Here is a 22501-nt window from a genome sequence, read left to right on the forward strand (position 1 = left end):
CGTTTTTATGTCATATTCCAACTGCATGGAATTATCTCGTAATTGTACGACAAAGGCCGACCCCATGAGATAGTCAAACCCGTGAAATAGTCCACGGTCATCCCTGTCGTATATCAGACTTATCTTCCGCCATTTGTAATGTTGAAGGATCTCCAATTCTATGAAGGCAGACACACTATCAAAACTTGGTCCAGTCCGAATCAACGTAGGGTATTCGTTTTTCCTATTAACTTTAAAATCATGCGAAAATCCACCCGGGGTTAGAATGGGAATATTCCAATACGGTGCGTATCGTCCGACAGGGGAGAGGGCGTAGTCCCCTACCGGCCCCAAAAACACATGCTGTCGGCCCTGTCTGATTAGCTTGAAGGCCTCTACTGGGGCTTTGATGGCGGATTCCTCTGTGTCTACAAATGTAACATTTATTTCGGGTAAAATTCCCTGTCTCCGAATTTCCTCAATTCCAAGGTGTACCGCTGGCTTAACTTTTGCCAACGAGAAATGTCGAGATTTTGGCGAGGCTGGTGTCATCACAGTAACAGTAATGGCCGCCATCGAGCAAGAGAGACAGGTACCAACATAGAATAAAACAGTAAAGATCTGTGTTGTCGGACTCCGAGACATGGCAAGCTAATCTGTGGGGATCATCTACCTCAAAAAATGCCGCCAGTTTCCTTAATCATGTGAAATAATACCATTTTGATGTTCTCATCGCTTCATAACTTCCAAAAACGTTTTCCGCCGTGTAACTTGGTAGGAACCACTTAGAGTACAAGATTTAATTAAAGTTGGGAAAAGCCTGGCGAGTATCGGAGATATTTCTGTGCATACAAATTAAAGCAGCTTTTGTGATATTCAGCAAGTCATCAGTACACGGCGTCAATGAATTAAGTGGAAAATCACACTATTTGCCTTCGAGCCCTGGATTCGACAGGAAACTACAATTCGGTAAAATCGTCTTTTAGCATTTCTGTAACGTGAAAATCACGAAGGTGGCTTTTATATGCAGTTCGTGTTCCCGAGCGGAATTATCGGTCGTATCTTAACATTGTCTTTAACATAATTAGGCTTTTCTCCATTTACAAATATTTTCTTCAATATATGATGTATCCAACATCATGAACCATTCTCACAACATACCACGTGACGTGCATGTCCAGGAAAGAGTCGAATGGAACTCATTTATACATTAACGTCCTCGCCGATTTCGGTATATTCGGACATCTTTTAATATTGCATGCCAATACAGACACGAAGAAGTAAGGTGTTCATTAGACGTACCGGATCCACGGTGAAATCCGATCCGTAAAATACAACGTCAGTTCACGATATGACATTTAGATCCTCCGGGTGCCAATGTTCCTGACATAGAGGAGTTTTAACATTGCCTCTCCTCGGTTACTTCTCCTATGGCTTTATCAAGGAATGAAATTAGTCCGAACAAATTAGTGCGCCTCATCAATAATCGTATAATGCGATTTTACCAACATATGGGAGATGTAAGCGAATATCAAAGCAGGTTAACGTACACACAACACAATCCTGTAACGAGTAAAGGTGGAGGGTGGGGGTGGGGGTGAAGGTGGCACTGGGTACGTGGAGAAGTAGTGTCAATGCAGAACTTAAATCAAAATTCGGTTTATCGTTTACTTTTTTGTCGTCAGCTGTTCTGATACAGTATAGATCGGTTTTAATTACCTCTGCTGAAAGATAAGCCATCAAGCATTATAATTAGTAACAAAATGTTCGAGTAAAATGCGCTTCTAAAGACTACAACGCGCTTTCAACATTATTGTTTAAAGGCGGAAGCCAGCCGTATTATTTCCTACAGGGTCAATGCACGCATATATTTCGTTATTGTAGTACATGCATATTTTTGTTAAATAATTAACATGCAGCCCACTGAAGATAAGCAATTAATAGGATTCACTATAGGACGGAGTAGAAAGCTTCTCTCGCTTTGTCAGGTTCTTTTCTGCGCTGGATACCTGTACACAAGTACCTGCTTGTGACTTCAAAGAAATCCCCCTCTTAGCATGTCAAGTACACCATCACTTGGAGAGTCAAGTAAGTATTCAATCGAAGAATGTAGATATTGGGTGAGGGTTCTTTCACCTCTAGCTGAGTATGATGAATTTAGATTAAAAAAATCAAAAAAATCTCTATTGCATCATTTTATTCCAAATTATATTACCGGTATTTGCATAAAAATCTTATTTTCCCCAACTGTTGATGTTGTGAAAATGTTCTTATTTTCTGAATTTGAAAATTCATTTGATTTATTTCTATATCTCTGAACAAAAGTCATCGAACAACATGAGACTTTTGAGCATTCTGAATTCCTGTTGCGGAAAATGGCAAATTTTGTTGCATTTTATGGAGGCATGGATCTTAAATTTCAGTTTTAGGAATATATCTGGTTGCTACAATGTTTCTTGTACATGTGTATTTGTGACGATACTAAAGGCAATAAAAATATGAAATCCCTTTTACGATGCTTTATGGCACGTTTAATGGAAATTGGTCCTATGTTTCTTGAGAATATAAAAAATATGAAATCTGAAGTTTACGACTGACAGACAGACAATCAAAACGTCGGGTTTTTTATGCAGAACTTTCCACTTTGGAGAACTAAATATAGTTTGATCTCGGATCCATACGATTTATAGTCACAAACCGCTGATAATTGTTACCCGGAAAATCGGGACTCGAGTCGGAACCGTCAGAAACTTTGGAGACATTGAATTCCGTTTGTCTGTCTGTCTGTCACAGAATCTTTGATGTGGTCCATTGCTAATGCTTGATTTGAACACACTTCACTACAGTTTTCTTCATTTGTAATGTACGTCTTCTGACAATGTCTTTTGATTAATACCAGAGACTTAAACGTTTCTGTTAATACCAAACAGGGGCCTTCAACATGTGTCTGACAAAATATTCCCAGAGCGAGGGAAGAACAATTCTTTTGAATTTTCATGTCATTTACACAACCAATTTGTTTATATTAAATTGATTTAAAGGTTTCAGCATCCAAGTTTGGCAGAGCACGAGTAATGCATTCATAAAGATGTCGCCATTAGCTTTTTTCCCGCGAAATGATGGATGTAACATAACGTGATTAATATTTGCATATCTAAAAAAAAAAAAAAAAAAAAAAGAAAACTTGATAACTAACTCCATTGAAATTAATAGCAGGGGCAGTTCTCTAGTAATCCTATTCCGTGTTAAGTAATTTTTGAGTTAATGTGAAATTTACGACAAGGAAAAATTTTAACCGCGGTCGCTCTCGTTGGCCTAATGATTCCAAAATTACCGGGAAGTTAAACCATGCGCTTTCCTGACTGGGATGTTCAATCGTGCCATTCCATCATTATCTCCGCTATCTCATTCTTTCGAAGTATGATAAAATGCAACGAAGACGAGCCGTACTAAACCGCGGCAGTATTAACAAACGTATTTGGTTACTTATAAGCACCTGTAAATTATGTAACTTATCGCAGAAATAGATCTATAACGAAATACCCCCGATACATTTGAAGCCCAAGGATTAAATTAAGTAATGTGCTTTCTTTACAACTTTATTTGCACGGGAGCGGATCCAGAAACTTTTTGAAAGTGGTATGACCTAAGATGGCACTTTTACCGCTCAAAAAGGACGGGGCAGCATCCACTAAAATTAAAATGACTAGAGCCACCACTAAGGACGGGGCAGCATCCACTAAAATTAAAATGACTAGAGCCACCACTAAGGACGGGGCAGCATCCCATAAAATTAAAATGACTAGAGCCACCACTAAGGACGGGGCAGCATCCACTAAAATTAAAATGACTAGAGCCACCATTAAGGACGGGGCAGCATCCACTAAAATTAAAATGACTAGAACCACCACTAAGGACGGGGCAGCATCCAATAAAATTAAAATGACTAGAGCCACCACTAAGGACGGGGCAGCATCCACTAAAATTAAAATGACTAGCGCCACCACTAAGGACGGGGCAGCATCCACTAAAATTAAAATGACTAGAGCCAGCACTAAGGACGGGGCAGCATCCCATAAAATTAAAATGACTAGAGCCACCACTAAGAACCAAAATGAACAAAACTTAACATTTGCTCAAATGAATGGTCACAGTCTACACTTTCTACAACACTGATTTTTGCTATTATCTCAACATTTGGAGGGGGGGGGGGCATAACACTGTACAATTGTTTCATTTGTATTAAAGCCACGAGTTTATGGCGTTCTGATGATGTTATCAGATGGATTGTCGAATTTCAAGAGTTTGTGAATATTACATATTACAGGATACAGGGCTCACGGCGGGTGTGACCGGTCAACAGGGGATGCTTACTCCTCCTAGGCACCTGATCCCACCTCTGGTGTGTCCAGGGGTCCGTGTTTGCCCAACTATCTATTTTGTATTGCTTGTAGGAGTTATGAGATTGATCACTGTTCGTTATCTTCACCTTGCATGTAAGAAACAGTGTTTAGTGAATGAAATGTATTTACACACCTCTATTTCCGGATAAGAATTTTTGTGGTACACTATCCGCCTGTCCTACTTTATATGTCCGGGCCGTATGTAATTTTGTAAATTAACTAAGATGGACAAAAAGTAGCGTATAAAACATGCGTCGCGGCCTATAGATAAATACGTTATGTATTCCAATATGATATGCTATATTTAGTAAAACGATTAAATATACTTGAATAAAATGTTCTTATATTCAGACAGAAACTCGTCATACCTGTAGTGGTGGATATAGTCTAAGTATCCCTCATTTTTAATTGTTTAGTACATTGTAATTGTAACAGAAAATATTTGAAATGGAATTTCTTCATCAGATCAACAACAACAAAAAATAATAATAATAATGAAACAGCTTATCGACCGAAAACACTGTTCATTAGTCTGCACTATACAGAAGTATATGTAGCCGGTGAATTGTTATGATTAGTTTATATATATATTTATATTTATATCTGAAAGAGCGAGTGTGTGTTATCACTACTGGACATGTAGTCAATGATTAAAAATATTAATCGATTTCTTCAAAGAGAGACTTTAGAAACATTATCCGGAATAATATGGAAGGCACTAAAAATACAAAATGATATGGTGTCAAAAAAGTAAAATTATTTCGTTCGATTTGCATCAAGCACTGTTTTGCTCTTCTTATTCTTGGCGAGGCATGACACCCATATATATTTCAACAACAAAGTCCAAATATTGACTGAAAAATGGAGGAAATAGACCTATACTATGCCCGGTTATAACATTTACAATTCTGCTCGTGAGGATTCCTCGACAAAATTCGATTCAAATTTCAAAACTACAGCAAAATAAAGATCCACAGTAATGAATACTGGCGGTCCGCATTTGGCAGTCCTTTTGGGATAAAATTTCGAACAAAAGCGGAATCTGCCCCCCACACACACCCAACAGCAAAATTAATTCATTTCATGCCTAAAACATGTGTTTTAAATGAAACAGTTTGCGTAGTTTTCGAGTTTGAAAGCGATGAAATTCAAATCTTGCGATATGCATATTTTCTTCGATATTTTACGCGCCATTATCTGTGACGTCATATGCGATCTCGAGCGAGAAGATTTGAAAACAGTTGTTAGCCATTTCATAAACAGATTAGATTTAATTGACAAACAAACAATTATCACATTAACGGCTTGTAAATAACACTGCAGTAGGGTGTTTTGTGCCGTTTAAGGGTGTACTTGCTGTCAGTAGAAAGGCTTTGGACTGTGTTTTTTTCAATTTTCGAAGGACAAGACGTGAATATTTTTTGTCGGCACAACGACTTTGCCATAAAAAACCCAGTAGAATTTGTCCCTGTACTTTTTTAAACAAGCACTTGGACAAAGACGTAGATAAACTGCGAGAAAATGGTTCTATCGAAGTTACCCACTGTTACATATAGGCCTACGGCTTATGCTTTCCGTTCTGCTCTCAAATTCAATGCATACTCGCACCAACTGACCTTCACCTTGTAACACCATATAGGCAGAACTTCATTGTGTACAAACAGGTCGCGACCTCTAATTATAGAATGGGCAGAACTTCGCTAGCAGTGTCTACCAACTGGTAGTTTTAAAAAAGAAATTTGAAGATAAAAGATAATTGAACTTTCAATTATAAATAATAAAATATGATATTTCCCAACTTTGAATTGAATTATAATGCTTTCATTTTTTTTTAAGGAACACATACGTGTTTACAACAACGTACAGCACGCCACGCTCCCACTTCCTAAGCAACAACGTGTAGATAACAACAACAAAAAATAATGATTAATAAAATTGCTTGAATAAAATAATTTAAAAGTATTGGGATTTTCACCATAAGTTTGATAATTTTTATTATTATTATTTTTTTTCTTTTCGAAATGCACCCGTGAAAGTAGGCCTAGTTGTCAATGATACATAATCGTATCATAATTTAGATCTATCTAACTTCTCCAAAATAAATTTAATAATAAATGCACTGTTTATTTTCAAAAAGCAACAACGCTAATTACAGTTGTTTACAGAAATGACATTACCATATTGTGTTTAGACAGTGATCCCATGTAAACATTATTTACTCGCAGATTTCATACTCGCTTTCCTCGCTACATTTGGGCCGCTATTTGTATGCACTGGTGGCTAAAAGATATAAGACTCGGGAAATTTGTTAACATCGAAATAAATGTTATCCATGGTAAATTTATTAGGCCCCTAAAACCCGAGTTTTTAAAAATATTTAACACTACTTTTACAACAAGTTGATCGACGAAGGTCGCATATGACGTCACTGTACCAAGTGACTACCTATCTAATTAACTAGGCTTTTTGAAATCGGGGCTTAGATTTAAGTCCGTATTGTGGCTAATTATCGCAATACTTCAGCGAACGAACTATTACAATTAATTTCTATAAGCATAAGGAAGACAAAATGCATATAATTTTGTATACTTTGAAAACACGATATGTGTCCTTTAACTACACCTGTCATCACGTGACATTTTGAGTATTTCCAATCAATGCCGTTTATCACCCGGGAGACGCACGTGCATGACACTTCTAACAATACACTTACCGGAATACTTCTCCCCTATCCTGTGTCTTAAAATGTTCTCATAGCTCTCTTTGTTTGGGATGTAGATATGAAAGTCTTGTTTGGCGATATGTTTATTCTTATCTCTTTGAAAATGATAAATGTAGGCACTGGCGGCCAGAAAACAGAACCTGGGGAAAACAAATCGCTGTCCATCCCCTTGGTAAATCAGTATCGCGCGTGTCCATCTGTGAACTTTGATAATAGTGCCGATAAAGTCGGCAGTGGATTCGAACTCCGGACCGATACGCGTTAAAGTTGTGTATTCCACCGCGCGGTTAGTTTTGAAGTCATGAGCGAAGCCTCCGGGGGAGATGACGGGAACCGCCCAATGCGGGGCATATCGAGCTACTGGGGCTAAACTGTAGTCATATACAGGGCCTAGGAATAAGTGCGCCTGACCTCGTTCCATCAGCTGCATTGCGCGGATTGGCGCCACGCGCGAACTGAAGTTTGTATCTACGAACTGTACGGTAAGGTTCACGTGTGGGAGAAGTTGTCGTTGTTTTACGTAGTCAATGCCAATCTCCACCCCCGGACTGATCTTCCTTAGGGAGAACATTCGTTGGAAGGGGTGTCGGGGCGCCAACACAATGATGTTTATAGTAAGGCATCCACATTCCAGAGGGGTACATAAACTGAAGACAGTACTCAATATGTACCAATAATATTCCATAACACAGATAACACGAAAAAACGACACCATTTTTGTAGCAATGAAACAGTAAAGTTACAATATTATAACGGTCACATTTTGATGGTTATCTCTATGATCAAATCAATCGAATCCACGGTGCAGTCTTGGTAAACAGTTGGTGCACGAAAACACAAGTTCCCTTAATTAATTGATATAAACTTCATCTAAAAACTAACGATCACTTTTCTTTCGCGTGATATTAATCAAAGTGATTGCCATCTCTCTATATTAGGGGTCAGTACATTCAACTGTTTTTTTGTTAATGAAGGTGTACAACACGTAGAAAACACAAAGACAAAGGAAACGGAACAACGTGCGTCATTTATAGGAAGTCGCTACTTCCAGACTATCATATCTCTACAGCAAGGACAGACGGCCGTCCGGCCGGAAACGCACAGAGGCGGAAACCCACAGTATGCGGTCTTTCTTTTATCGGTCTTTAAGAAACAAATCATGAATGCGAAAACCCCAGAAAAAAACTAATATTACTGATAGTATTTGAGATCTGGTCAGTACCGGTGTTAGAAATCTGGTCAGTACCAGTCTAGTGTTTGAGATCTGGTCAGTACCAGTGTAGTGTTTGAGATCTGGTCAGTACCAGTGTTTGAGATCTGGTCAGTACCAATGTTAGATCTCTGGTCAGAACCAGTGCAATGTTAGAGATCTGGTCAGTACCGGTGTTAGAGATCTGGTCAGTACCAGTGTTACAGGTCTGGTCAGTACCAGTGTTTGAGATCTGGTCAGTACCAGTGCAGTGTTAGAGATCTGGTCAGTACCAGTGACGCTGTTGAGGTTTCCATTCTGGACGGCATGTTCTTATAGTCAATGATAAGTTGTCCTGATTAAATCTCTTAATATACCGGGTGTCGGTAAAATAAGCTACTTCAATGTCTTATTTACATGTACCCACCCCATAATATTAAATCATACTGTAAATGTGTGAAATGCACCGCCTGGACGAATGTTGAAACCTGAACAAATATTGATATTTACAGCCCGATCGAATGTTATATCCTACAGTTTGACAGAATGAGTGGCGGATCCAGATATTTCAGAAGGGGGCACAGTAAAAGTTTGGGGGTCTGGGGTTGTGTGTTTTGACCCCCCCCCCCGCCACCCACCGTGGGTCCTTGACGAAACCCTGCTGGGAGAACCCTGAGAGATCTGACAAAATAAGAGTTTAGTGTTTTAACCAAAGTTCTATAAAGAACGGAGAGGGTGCCGGCCTTGAATCTGCCTCTGCGAATGTTTTAACTTATAGTATAACCAAATACCTACACCCGGCCCTGACTAAAAGTCAGACCATATTTTAAAATTTACAGCCTGACTGAAAGTTGAGAACAAACAAGCAATAGAGAGAACTGAAAACACACAATGAGTCAATGATATATCAAAATACACAGGGGGTTAAACGAACTGCATCAGAATTTCAAACAACCACTCTTTGCATAAACCATAATGTTCAAATTTGTATAGTTAAACAATAGATACCAAACGAAGCAATTGTTTACGAAACTACCAAGCTGCTGCTGTAAAGTCCGAAACTACCAAGCTGTTGCTGTAAAGTCGACGTTTGCTCAACATACACCCATGTATCAATGCGTAATGCAATTACTGAATATAAACTAGAATTCCTACCTGAGAACATGTCACCGACTCGTCTGATTAACAAATCGTCCAGACTTTGGAACATACTTTCATATGAATGGATATCAGCGTCGTATTGTAATTCCATCATGACTGTGTTGAACGAGTATCCCGCCATTGTATAGTATTCCGGGAAGATGGGGGACGGAGTCTGATCCCGACCCCCATATATGACCTTGACTTTTCCCCACTTATAGTGACGAAGGATTTGAATGACCACCCTGACCACCCCGTCGAAGCTCAGTCCGATCCGGGTCAAGGTGTGTTTGTCATACCTGTCTTTAAAGTAAAAGTCGGAGAGTGCGCCAGGTGTGACGATGGGGATGTTCCATCGAGATGCATACTGGGCCACCGAGTTGACAGCCATGTCGTTTACAGGACCAAAGAACATGTGCACTTTCTGGTCACGCATCTCAAAAGCAGCTATGGTGGAGTCAATATCCGAGCACTGAGAATTTTTATACACCACATTGAGATCCACACCCGATAATATTTGCAGCCCTTGAATTTTTTCAATTCCCAGTGAGACAGCAGGTTTTACTTTGGAAAGACCGAATAGATTACAGTGAGGATTTAAATTTGGCGCCAAAACACAGATGGAAACCTCCTGAACTCCATTGGCTTTGTATAAATTGAAACTTATAGCGAATAAGCACACATAAATCCAAATTCTTATTCCATTAATTTGGCAGTGTTTAAAAGCCATGGCAACAATCTTCATTGCAATTCTGGATTTGTTAACCCATGTTGCCGTCAGGTATCTCAATTTTTATTTGAGTGTTGTAACCTGTATCCTACCACACCAGCCATATGAAGCATTATACACTAACACTGTCACACAGAAACTAAATATTACAAATTATCAAGATTTCCATTTGACAAGAAATTGAAGTGGAGACTGAGACGGGGCACTCGGGGGAAGTCTGTTTGTAAAAAGTATTAAATGTCTCCGGCGTCAAACAGAGGAAACCATTCATCGCCCCTATATTCGACTTCCTCAAAAAATCACTACAGCGTGTTTTGTTTACCTCCTATTTAAGTAAAAAATTAAAATAGTTCTTAGAATTGACCCCGCTTTGTTTGTGGTGCACGAAGATTACGATAAAACCGGAAAGAGCTCGATTCCGGCATGTAGTGCCGTTGACCTCGTTACACATATTGAATAACCAACATCACAATTTATTATTCTATCACAGACATCAGTACATACTAAATTTCACATCAGTACATACTAATTGTTACTACGACTTTAGGTCCGGATAATGTTTCAAAAATTTCAAAATGACACCATTATGATAATTTACAACAGCACAAAACAATCAGAAGAAATTAATAATCATCTCATACCCCAATTTTTAAAACTTCAATTATCGTAAGAGCTAATATTAGAATCATGTTTTAAATGTTCACGTCGTAGTTGTTGTTTTTTTTTTTTTTTTTTTTTAAATATTTTCTTTTTATCAATAATATTTCATGAGAAATCTAACGGTCTTTGCAGTCAGTCGAGTACCACGTGGTTTTATCAATTTTGTCCGAGGATCAAATCAATAACAAACAGATTGACTATAACACGAGTTTTAAGGCTCTTTACATTTTCAATCTGTGATCAAGGAAAACCCCATACTATAGGGCATGGTATTCATTTTGTTTTTAAATTGAAGCTTCCCTTCTCATAATATTACGCTCACAATATGATGGCTGGATGTTGATGATTAATTCAAAAGTATTTTCATACATTTTCATGTTGTGATCAAGTGTACAATGTAAGAACACGGATGCCAATGGACGGACACACAGTAAAACGCTTGTCTCCGATACCTTTATACATGCATTGAGCTTTCACACGTTTCATATGTTGACCTAACTGAACACGTGTACAGGTCAAACATTCGGTACAGTAATAGACAGCTTCCGGTTTGCACAACTGTATTTCGGACTTTACACCTCTGACATCCAAGTGCCTTACTATGTATACCTAGCGCTGAGACGACGTCACAGACATTGTATCTACTTGGTATAAATGATAATTAATATTTTCTCACTAAATATATATTGATGTTTTCCATAGTTCTCAACTATCTGCCGCTGCTGTACACTGTATGAATGGACTGCAATGTCGATACGCTAAGCTAAGGTTCTTTTGTGTGCTCAGGTATTATTATGTATAGAGAAACGGAATACATGTTCCGAAAACGTAGAACACTCTATCAATGATCACATAATAATTTGATAAAAAAGAGGGTTTAGCGCCCCCTCCAAGCGGTCCCCTCTCCACGCATAAAGATATGTAAGTAACACCCCGCATACTCGCACCCATAATCTTATTTCCAGCAGAGATTAATGTTTTAGGAGAGGTACCCACGTGACTGAATGTTTTAAGAGAGGCACCCAAGTGACATTTACTGGTTTTATGTGTGCTTTTCTGAGTCCAAGAAAAGAACTGGAGTCTGAGTTGAGCTCGTCATGGCGACGGCGGGAGCACGTGCCGAGGAACAGTCAAAAACAATTTTCTAAATCTTGCCCTTTATCAAAACTATTTCTAATACACAATAGCGATATCGTAAATTTCAATTAATGTACAATGTCATGATAACGGAAATCAATGCCTGGCTATTAACTATGTTTCAAAAAAGCAAAATTACTACAACTGCATAGCTATTGGACTCCAATAGATCTCCGATTACAGCATCTAAAAATAGACAAAAGACGGGTAACATTCTGAAGAAATTCCCTGTGTCTACTCAGACTAGGAGGCAAACCAGATACTTTTCAGGCAGTCTAATATATTTTGTATGATTCTCGTTTCGGAGACGATACAATGCGCAGCAGCTAACAGAATATTTTCTATTTACTTTTCTAAAAATTCTTTTTGTGTAAACGGTACCTTGATATTTATACATGCAAATGATGAGTAAACAGTACAATAAATAGACGGCAGTTATCAATATCTCAGTCAACCTCGACAGCAAAGTGCTGTGTGCTCCTCTGCAATCATCATAAAGTACAGACTGTTCAGCACGTGAATAGGTTCGTAATAACCATTGTAATGTTTGCACTGGGAATCATAATATTCCAGGCAACAAAACCACGAGTTTCCATTAATATATTTCCTTGTCATCCGGGTAACGAGCGGTATGATTTGTGGAGGAACGATTGATGAAGACGCGGCGGAAAAAACTAACTGGGCCTGAGTCCTGTTCTCTGTGTGAATGATGACGCAACAGGACACATCCCCGCCATCTTGTAGCGATAAAAAATCCCCTTTTATAGGAATCTTGTATTTTATCTTAATGACTCGTACATTTTAGACCATTGTTATGGAATTGTCTTTCTCTGCGTTACAGGAAGTTAGTGTGTTCTTTAACCAGTGTGCGCTGTCTCGATTTCACGACGTTTCGGGAAAATGAAGTGTTTTGTAATGATTTTGGCAGAATGTTGTATAGTTACTTACTGCCCAATATGCCTCTGGCAGCATTAAGGTCCACCCTGTCGGTAATATTGATTTTATTTACTGCGCGTGTATCAAAAAAGATTTGAAAGTTTTGCTCGATGTCGGGCGTTACTTATCGCGAGTCTACAGAAAATCTTAAAGTCTGCATATGGTCATTGTGTGCAACAGGGCATTTGACAGCCTGCAGTTTCGTGACAATTATCATACATGTACGTAGATTTTGATTTTTAATGCGTGTAAATATTGCATGGAAAAACTCGTAAAACACATGACAGTTTTATTCCACAATCGTATCGAATACAATTTCATGTCAGTACCAGCCATTAGGCTTCGTTGCTACAATACAACACGCTTGTAACGAATTCACACTTACTGTGAAGTGATATTCATTCCCTTATGAAAAGAAGATATAGAAAATTGTATTGGATATAACGAAGTTTGGTTATTAGGAACTGTTTCTCGCTAGCCCTGGAGGTTCGGCTTAATCGTGTTTTACTGTACTATAGTACATGTATGTTGAAACAAATTTTGAAGCAGACCTGTTTCCCTTGTCATCGTTTCTCATATTCGACAAACACAATTTTTTTTATGCAGCACTAGCTCAGGAGCATGCTGCAAATTATTGCGAGAGAGCATGCGTCAAGTTATTGATGGGGCCTCCATATGTGCAAGAGAGCATGCGTGAGTTTATTGATTGGACCACTTTGTGGAGAGAGAGAGAGAGAGAGAGAGAGAGAGAGAGGGGGGGGGTTATTGATGGGAGCACTTTGTGTGTATCAATAATTTGAGTATACACTGTACATCAAGTTATGTGAGATCGCTATGTGTGAGAGCACCATGTGTGCGACAACGAGAGAGCATGCGCATTAAACTATGGAATTCATTTTAAAAAAAAAGAACTGTTATTTGAAAATGATCTAAATTTATTATTACAGTTTGCAAATTCCGAACATGCAATCGCCATCTACCGATTGAAAGTGGGCGTTGAACTAATATACCAAGAGCGAACAGTAATTTACAATAGATTGGGGATGAATATCATTATGTACTCAACTGTAATTAACAACAACAACAAAAAAAGATTGAAATGGTCGTGATCAAAAAAGGTCTTGGTTATCCAGAAAAATGACCACAATAATTCACACAATACTAGTATTTCATGTAATTAAATGTTTCCCTTCGTTAACTATCAGGATATTTTTTGTTTACTACGTTGGAAAAATTTCGGAGTGTGGCGATTTCATGTGACGTCATGGTTGTTGTAGTGGAGATACAGTGATTACACCGGCCCGGCGCGGCGATAGCTAGTGACAGTGATTACACCGACCCGGCGCGGCGATACCTAGTGACAGTAGAAACACCGGCCAGGCGCGGCGATACCTTGTGACAGTGATTACACCGTCCCGGCGCGGAGATATCTAGTGACAGTGATTACACCGGCCCTAGTGACAGTAATTACACCGGCCCGGCACGGTGATACCTAGTGACAGTGATTACACCGGCCCGGCGCGGCGATACCTTGTGACAGTGATTACACCGGCCCGGCGCGGCGATACCTTGTGACAGTGATTACACCGGCCCGGCACGGCGATACATAGTGACACTGATTACACGGGCCCGGCACGGCGATACCTAGTGACAGTGATTACACCAGCCCGGCACGGCGATACATAGTGACAGTGATTACACCGTCCCGGCACGGCGATACATAGTGACAGTGATTACACCGGCCCGGCACGGCGATACCTAGTGACAGTGATTACACCAGCCCGGCACGTCGATACCTTGTGACAGTGATTACACCGGCCCTAGTTACAGTGATTAAACCGGTCCGGCACGGCGATACCTAGTGAGTGATTACACCGGCCCGGTACGGCGATACCTAGTGACAGTGATTACACCGGCCCGGCACGGCGATACATAGTGACAGTGATTACACGGGCCCGGCGCGGTGATACCTTGTGACAGTGATTACACTGGCCCTAGTTACAGTGATTACACCTGTCCGGTACGGCGATACCTAGTGACAGTGATTACACCGGCCCGGCACGGCGATACCTAGTGACAGTGATTACACCGGCCCGGCGCGGCGATACCTAGTGACAGTGATTATACCGGCACGGTGATACCTAGTGACAGTGATTACACCAGCCAGGAACGGCGATACCTAGTGACAGTGATTATACCGGCCCGGCACGGCAATACCTAGTGACAGTGATTATACCGGCACGGTGATACCTAGTGACAGTGATTACACCGACCCGGCACGGCAATACCTAGTGAGAGTGATTACACCGGCCCGGCGCGGCGATACCTAGTGACAGTGATTACATCGGCACGGTGATACCTAGTGACAGTGATTATACCGGCCCGGCGCGGCGATACCTAGTGACAGTGATTATACCGGCACGGCGCAGCGATACCTTGTGACAGTGATTACACCGGTCCGGCACGGCGATACATAGTGACAGTGATTACACGGGCCCGGCGCGGTGATACATATTGACAGTGATTACACCGGCCCGACACGGCGATACCTAGTGAGTGATTACACCGGCCCGGCGCGGCGATACCTAGTGACAGTGATTACACCGGCCCGGCGCGGCGATACCTACATGTAGTGACAGTGATTACACCGGCCCGGCGCGGCGATACCTTGTGACAGTGATTACACCGACCCGGCACGGCGATACCTAGTGACAGTGATTACACCGGCCCGGCACAGTGATACCTAGTGACAATGATCTCACCGGCCCGGCGCGGCGATACATGTAGTGACAGTGATTACACCGGCCTGGCGCGGCGATACCTTGTGACAATGATCACACCGGCCCGGCGCGGCGATACCTTGTGACAATGATCACACCGGCCCGGCACAGTGATACCTAGTGACAGTGATTACACCGGCCCGGCACGACGATACCTAGTGACAGTGATTACACCGGCCCGGCACGACGATACCTAGTGACAGTGATTACACCGGCCCGGCGCGGCGATACCTTGTGACAATGATTACACCGGCCCGGCACAGTGATACCTAGTGACAGTGATTACACCGGCCCGGCACGACGATACCTAGTGACAGTGATTACACCGGCCCGGCGCGGCGATACCTTGTGACAATGATTACACCGGCCCGGCACAGTGATACCTAGTGACAGTGATTACACCGGCCCGGCACGGCGATACCTAGTGACAATGATTACACCGGCCCGGCACAGTGATACCTAGTGACAGTGATTACACCGGCCCGGCACGACGATACATAGTGACAGTGATTACACCGGCCCGGCGCGGCGATACCTTGTGACAATGATCACACCGGCCCGGCGCGGCGATACCTTGTGACAATGATCACACCGGCCCGGCACAGTGATACCTAGTGACAGTGATTACACCGGCCCGGCACGACGATACATAGTGACAGTGATTACACCGGCCCGGCGCGGCGATACATAGTGACAGTGATTACACCGGCCCGGCGCGGCGATACATAGTGACAGTGATTACACCGGCCTGGCGCGGCGATACCTAGTGACAGTGATTACACCGGCCCGGCACGACGATACATAGTGACAGTGATTACACCGGCCCGGCGCGGCGATACATAGTGACAGTGATTACACCGGCCCGGCACGGCGATACCTAGTGACAGTGATTACACCGGCCCGGCGATACATAGTGACAGTGATTACACCGGCCCGGCGCGGCGATACATGTAGTGACATTAATGCCTAACACGCTACCTACATGTCTGTGTAGCGCAACTGGGAAAGTACAGATATTTTGATAGAAGCTGTAAATATTTGTAATTATTTAAAATCAGTGACACATATTTCTGATCACAAGAATTTGTAATATTTCAACATATTATATCAACACGTTTCAGGATATTCAAATTTCCAGTTAAACGTTTATAATATCTAGGTTATGAACACTTTCACTAGTTTGAGTGTTTGAATTATTCAAACTTGCACTGCAGTGATCCAACAACAGCCAGAAAAGGGACGGTTTATAATCACCGTATGTAATTACAAGTGATTCAGTTCACGAAATCCCTCTTGTGAAAAGGACATAGTTTCTTGTCGCATATCAATAATTAGCAGCTGATATGCTCTAAAAGTATCCTCGAGATAGGATGACAAAGACTCGTATCGATATCTTTTATGTACCAATAAAGGACTGAACTATGATTGTCCGGATAGTTAGTGCCTAGTCGAGAAAGACAATTAGCAAGCTTTACTGAACGGTGGGACATGATTTCTCCGGATCTGATCAAGTTGCGGAGAAGCAGTTTGAAATGAGATCTTTAGCCCCTGTAAACAGCCGGATCTAAAGAATAAAATCTTTAGATATCGTGATTAAACGGTTCATTAAGCATTTTATCATTTGCTTTTGGGATATGATTTTCATTATGAGAAGAAAATCACTTCCCCTGACAGTCATTTTGAGAAATATAATATTATTAACTTACAGAATGTGACTGCTATATTTCCTGCCTAGCTAGAAATGGAATTTCTTACTACATAGCCATTCTTGCTGAGATTTCAATTACAGAGATCCATTAATGTGCTTATTGAATATAAGAACATGTAGATATTAATGTGTAATTTATCATGGATAACATTTCTAACAATTGAAGTTTATGTGATACAAAGGACAGGGAAACATGGGGTCATAACACTAAACCAAAATCTGTAAGAATCTATAATTATCTGTAAAAATATATAATTATCTGTAAAAATCTATAATTATCATTTGAATGTAATGGAACGTTAAACCATTTAAAATCAGAAAAAAGTGACATTTTTCACTTAAGGGTGGTTTTTGCTTGACGGTAACCATTTAGTTTCTTGACCTCAGTAAAATACTGCTGTAGAAGTATAGAAACTAATCCATTGTACTCAATCGGCTTTATAATGTCATATATACAGTCATTAAGAATGGAATTTGACGTACATTTAAGTGGATCACACAAGATTCACACTTCATTTAAAACATGGTATATAGCAGAGTGATTGCAATGAACTCTTAAATAAACATAAGTACCCTACGTGAAGAGATATTTAGGATAAAGCAGAGAGAGAAATTCACATTAGATGTCTACCCACTCCCGTCCTTAGTCGGGCTTGAACTCGTGACCTACACCTAGCAGCGTACCAGCACTATACCATCTAGGAAAGTTGAAAATATTTGGTGTTCAGCTTTACATTGTTCTCCCACAAAAGACAATTAAGATGCCAAGTGTTTTCTTTTTTAAAATACATACGTTGTAAGTTGTGTAGTATTAGCATTTCTTGAAAGTATCAATCTAGTGTTTACGGGGTAATTAAGAGGCTATGGCCGCCACAGTTACCCCTGTCAACCATCCTTAATAGATGATTTAGATGTTTAAGATGATACATGGAATGTTGCAAGCGAGAATAAAAGCACACCTTCTGATTAGTGTGTCTCAGAAGACTGTATAACATATATGATTATTATTTTGATATGAAAATGGTGTAATATATAATGATGACACGTTCTTAGCACTATTCACCTCTCTGAAATATACATGAAATATCTATACTATTTTATGATATTAAACATTGCAAAAGACATACATGTATGCACATGATTAAGTCCACAGCAGGTTTAACCTTATATCAGCAAAATTTAGGACACCGGAAACGGAAAGAGATATCCTACTTAAGCGGGATTTTTTTTATACCTGAAATGATGGAAATCTTGGGGAAACCTGATTATATAGCTACCGTCAAGTTTCAGTCTGTGGAAACTGTAGGCTATGGTTTCTAATGGTTTCCACAGACTGAAACTTATCTAAGAATTTGGACTTTTAAAGATAATAAATCGATACGAATGAAAGAAAATCTTTTATATTTAGGTGAGAAAAAATACTTTATAAGATATCGTTAGAATTCGCTCACTTGAACAAAACTGACATGAAATATTCACCATGTCGGTTCCTATCCTCCCGAAGACGACGACGGAAACCATCAACAAGAACATTATCCTTTATAGATTCATCAACAAGAACACTGTCCTCTATAGAGTCATCAACAAGATCATTGTCCTCTATATATTCATCAACAAGATCATTATCCTCTATAGATTCATCAACAAGATCGTTATTCTCTAGAGTCATCAACAAGATCGTTATCCTCTTTAGATTCATCAACAAGATCGTTATCCTCTTTAGATTCATCAGCAAGAACATTATCCTCTATAGATTCATCAACAAGATCGTTATCCTCTTTAGATTCATCAACAAGAACATTATCGTCTATAGATTCATCAACAAGAACATTATCCTCTATAGATTCATCAACAAGATCGTTATCCTCTTTAGATTCATCAACAAGAACATTATCGTCTATAGATTCATCAACAAGAACATTATCCTCTATAGATTCATCAACAAGATCGCTATCCTCTATATATTCATCAACAAGAACATTATCCTCTATAGATTCATCAACAAGATCGTTATCCTCTATATATTCATCAACAAGATCATTATCCTCTATAGATTCATGAACAAGATCGTTATTCTCTATAGAGTCATCAACAAGATCGTTATCCTCTTTAGATTCATCAAGATCGTTATCCTCTTTAGATTCATCAACAAGAACATTATCGTCTATAGATTCATCAACAAGAACATTATCCTCTATAGATTCATCAACAAGATCGTTATCCTCTTTAGAATCATCAACAAGAACATTATCGTCTATAGATTCATCAATAAGAACATTATCGTCTATAGATTCATCAATAAGAACATTATCCTCTATAGATTCATCAACAAGAGCATCATCCTCTATATATTCATCAAGAACCATAGCAGCAGAAGTCAGAGAGGCAGATTTTACTTGGGCCCAGCTGAGAAAATACAGCCCAAAACAGAGTACGTTGGAGAGGTGTGGTTGTGGTCCTATGCTCCCCACGGAGCGAACAGGAATAAGTAAAGTCGGATCAGCAACGCGCACTCCAAAAATTCATTACACGAAGAAGAAACTGATTGCTAAGGCCTAAAAAAAAATTGTGTGTTTCGGGTAACACTGATGAAAAAATTAGGGTAGGTAGGTAGCGATTCTTTTTTTTATGTGTGAACACTGAAATATAGATAGAAAATCATGAGAATATTATTTTGTATTATATTAGATAGACTGATTGATTAATTGATGTTTTCCGCCACACTCAACAATTTTTCAGTTATCTGGTGGGGCCCATTTTTATTGGTGGAAGAGAGAACCCAGATACAATGAATGTTCTATCGTTAAAATGATAATGTCCTACGGACCCGAGACAGTTAGATTATTCTAACTAGTATTATATAATTTAACTCCAACATGTTAATTTGAAAAACATCAGACAACTAAATTTTACAGAGTTTCATATCATTTTCATTTTTCATTTTCTCTTCATTTCAGCTGGGTCACAAAACCTTTGAATTACAGAAATATCAGTGTCAGAATTATATGATCCAAAAGATTTCGCATTCCATAGTTTCTCTGAAGATGACATGTCAGACAGATAGAAACATTTCAAAAGAGTATTGTTTAAACAACACTATATTGACAAAATTATAAACATATCAAAAGTTTCTTTGTGTCTTACAATGCTAATTATAATCCAGTTTTCCTCTCTGTGTGAAAATTTTTTGCTCCAAATATTGACCACGGACATAGGCACCTGGGTCAAGATTATTGCACTATAACCTACATATAATGTATATGTAAACAATGGAGGAAATTCGAACCTCGAATAAATATTTCTCTCCGACCTTTGGTGTCTATTTATACATTTCTTCATGTTTCAGGAAGCTTAAATACATGTGTTATTATCACAGGACACTAATTTATCCACGTTTTAAAAAATGTCTTATTCCACCGATTCATGAATCAGTGGGATAAGACATTTTTTAAAACGTGGATAAATTAGTGTTCTGTGATAATGACACGTGTATTTAAGCTTCCTGAAACATGAAAAAAATTGTATGAAGAGACACCATAGATCGGAGAGAAATATTTATTCGGGGTTCGAATTTCCTCCATTGTTTACAATAGGTTATAGTGCAATATCCTTGACCCTATGCCGTCGGATCCGTCATGAAAATGCTTGCATGTTGATATAAATATCGTTAATGTTCACTGTAAGCTTAAGCGTTTTGAAGGCGTTTCTTATGAATGAGAAAAAAATATTCTGATAAAAACGGATTTTTACACGGATTTAACAGGAATTTTAATCGGATAAAAACGGACATTAAAAAATCTTTAAGATCGGCGCACTTTTATAGGGTAGGTCGGGTTACCCGAAACACACAATATTTTTTTTTTAGGCCTAAGATGAAAATGATTTATATCCAGAACTAGATTTTGATTTTACAGAAGAAGTACTGAATGGTGTAAGAAAGCTGAAAGCAGACAAAAGTCCCGGTCCAGATAACATGCTAAATGAATTTGTCAAAACGTTTGCATCTGAAATGGTACCAATATTAACAGTACTATCTAACATGATTATATAGTCTGGGGAATATTCTGTTGAATGGAAAAAGTCAATTATCATACCAATTTTTAAAAAGGGGCAGTAATGATGTAAATAATTATAGAAGGATTTCATTAATTAGTCATCTTGCTAAATTACTTACTTCATTGAATTATAATAAATTGATGAAGTGTACTTCGGAATATAATGTCATAACAGATGCACAATTTGGATTTAAACCAAAGAGCACGTACGAGAGATGCAGTTTTTATATGAGATAAACTCAGAAGCTTTAAGAATTAAAGAACAAGAGGCCCACAGGCCTTATCGGTCACCTGATTATTAGTTAAAAGTATAACTTGATAGTGCCAAGGGCTATGAAATCATGGTCTGCATATCTAAGCTAAATTCTAATATTTAGCAACAGTATATAAAACAAGATGTGTTATCAAAACTTAAATACCCTCTAAAGGCTTTGATGAGAGGTTACATAATATAACTGATGTAAAATTAACACGATATGACTAATTCGGACCTGCCCAAGGGTCAAAACCCTATAGTTACAAAATTCATAATTTTGGTATACCCTTTCCTGCTTTTCCTAGATATGCAATTGGTTTTTATACCGTAACAGCAAACATAAAGAAGTCTTTCAAATGATAAAGACAATAATCACTATAATAATTTTGGCCCCACCCTGGAACCAAAATCGTTACCCCCGGAATCATGAAATTTACAATTTTGGTAAGGGACTGTCTACTCCTTTTAGATATCTGTTTAGTTTCAATTAAGTATCAATAGCATTATCTAAATGTTATACATAGACAATGTTAAAACAGTGTATATACGAAGTTTGGACCCTCCCTGGAGTCAGAACGAAGAAAGAAGTTAAAAAGCAGTTAAAAATTTCTATTGTTCACACTTGGTCCCACCCTGATACCAAAACCCAACCTCTGTAACCATCAAATTTACAATTTTGGTAAAGGGCTACCTGCTCTTTCTAAATATCCATTTAGTTTTCATTTAGTATCAATAGCACTAAAGATGTCATTTGAATGTTTTACACATAAACGCTATGTACTAAGTTTGTCCCTGTGCTGGGGTCA

The 22501-nt window shown here is 39.2% G+C and overlaps 1 protein-coding gene across 4 annotated transcripts in view; it reads right to left on the reverse strand.

The window, feature by feature from the left end:
* Positions 1 to 22501, reverse strand: part of LOC125662688 (atrial natriuretic peptide receptor 1-like) — a 282927-nt gene that overhangs the window by 135492 nt on the left and 124934 nt on the right. Inside the window, exon 1 of one of the 4 annotated variants that reach the window (XM_048894993.2) lies at positions 9449 to 10249. The exons of 2 other annotated variants lie outside the window; for them this stretch is intronic. In XM_048894993.2, coding sequence (XP_048750950.1) covers positions 9449 to 10178 — 730 coding nt within the window. In that variant the 5' untranslated portion in view covers positions 10179 to 10249. Of the gene's footprint in view, positions 1 to 7095; positions 7550 to 9448; positions 10250 to 22501 lie in introns of those variants that run through there. One more of the 4 variants, XM_056147112.1, reaches the window with a different exon arrangement.

The sequence above is a fragment of the Ostrea edulis genome, chromosome 8 (genome assembly GCF_947568905.1).
Source record: "Ostrea edulis chromosome 8, xbOstEdul1.1, whole genome shotgun sequence".
In the NCBI taxonomy this organism is placed as follows: domain Eukaryota; kingdom Metazoa; phylum Mollusca; class Bivalvia; order Ostreida; family Ostreidae; genus Ostrea; species Ostrea edulis.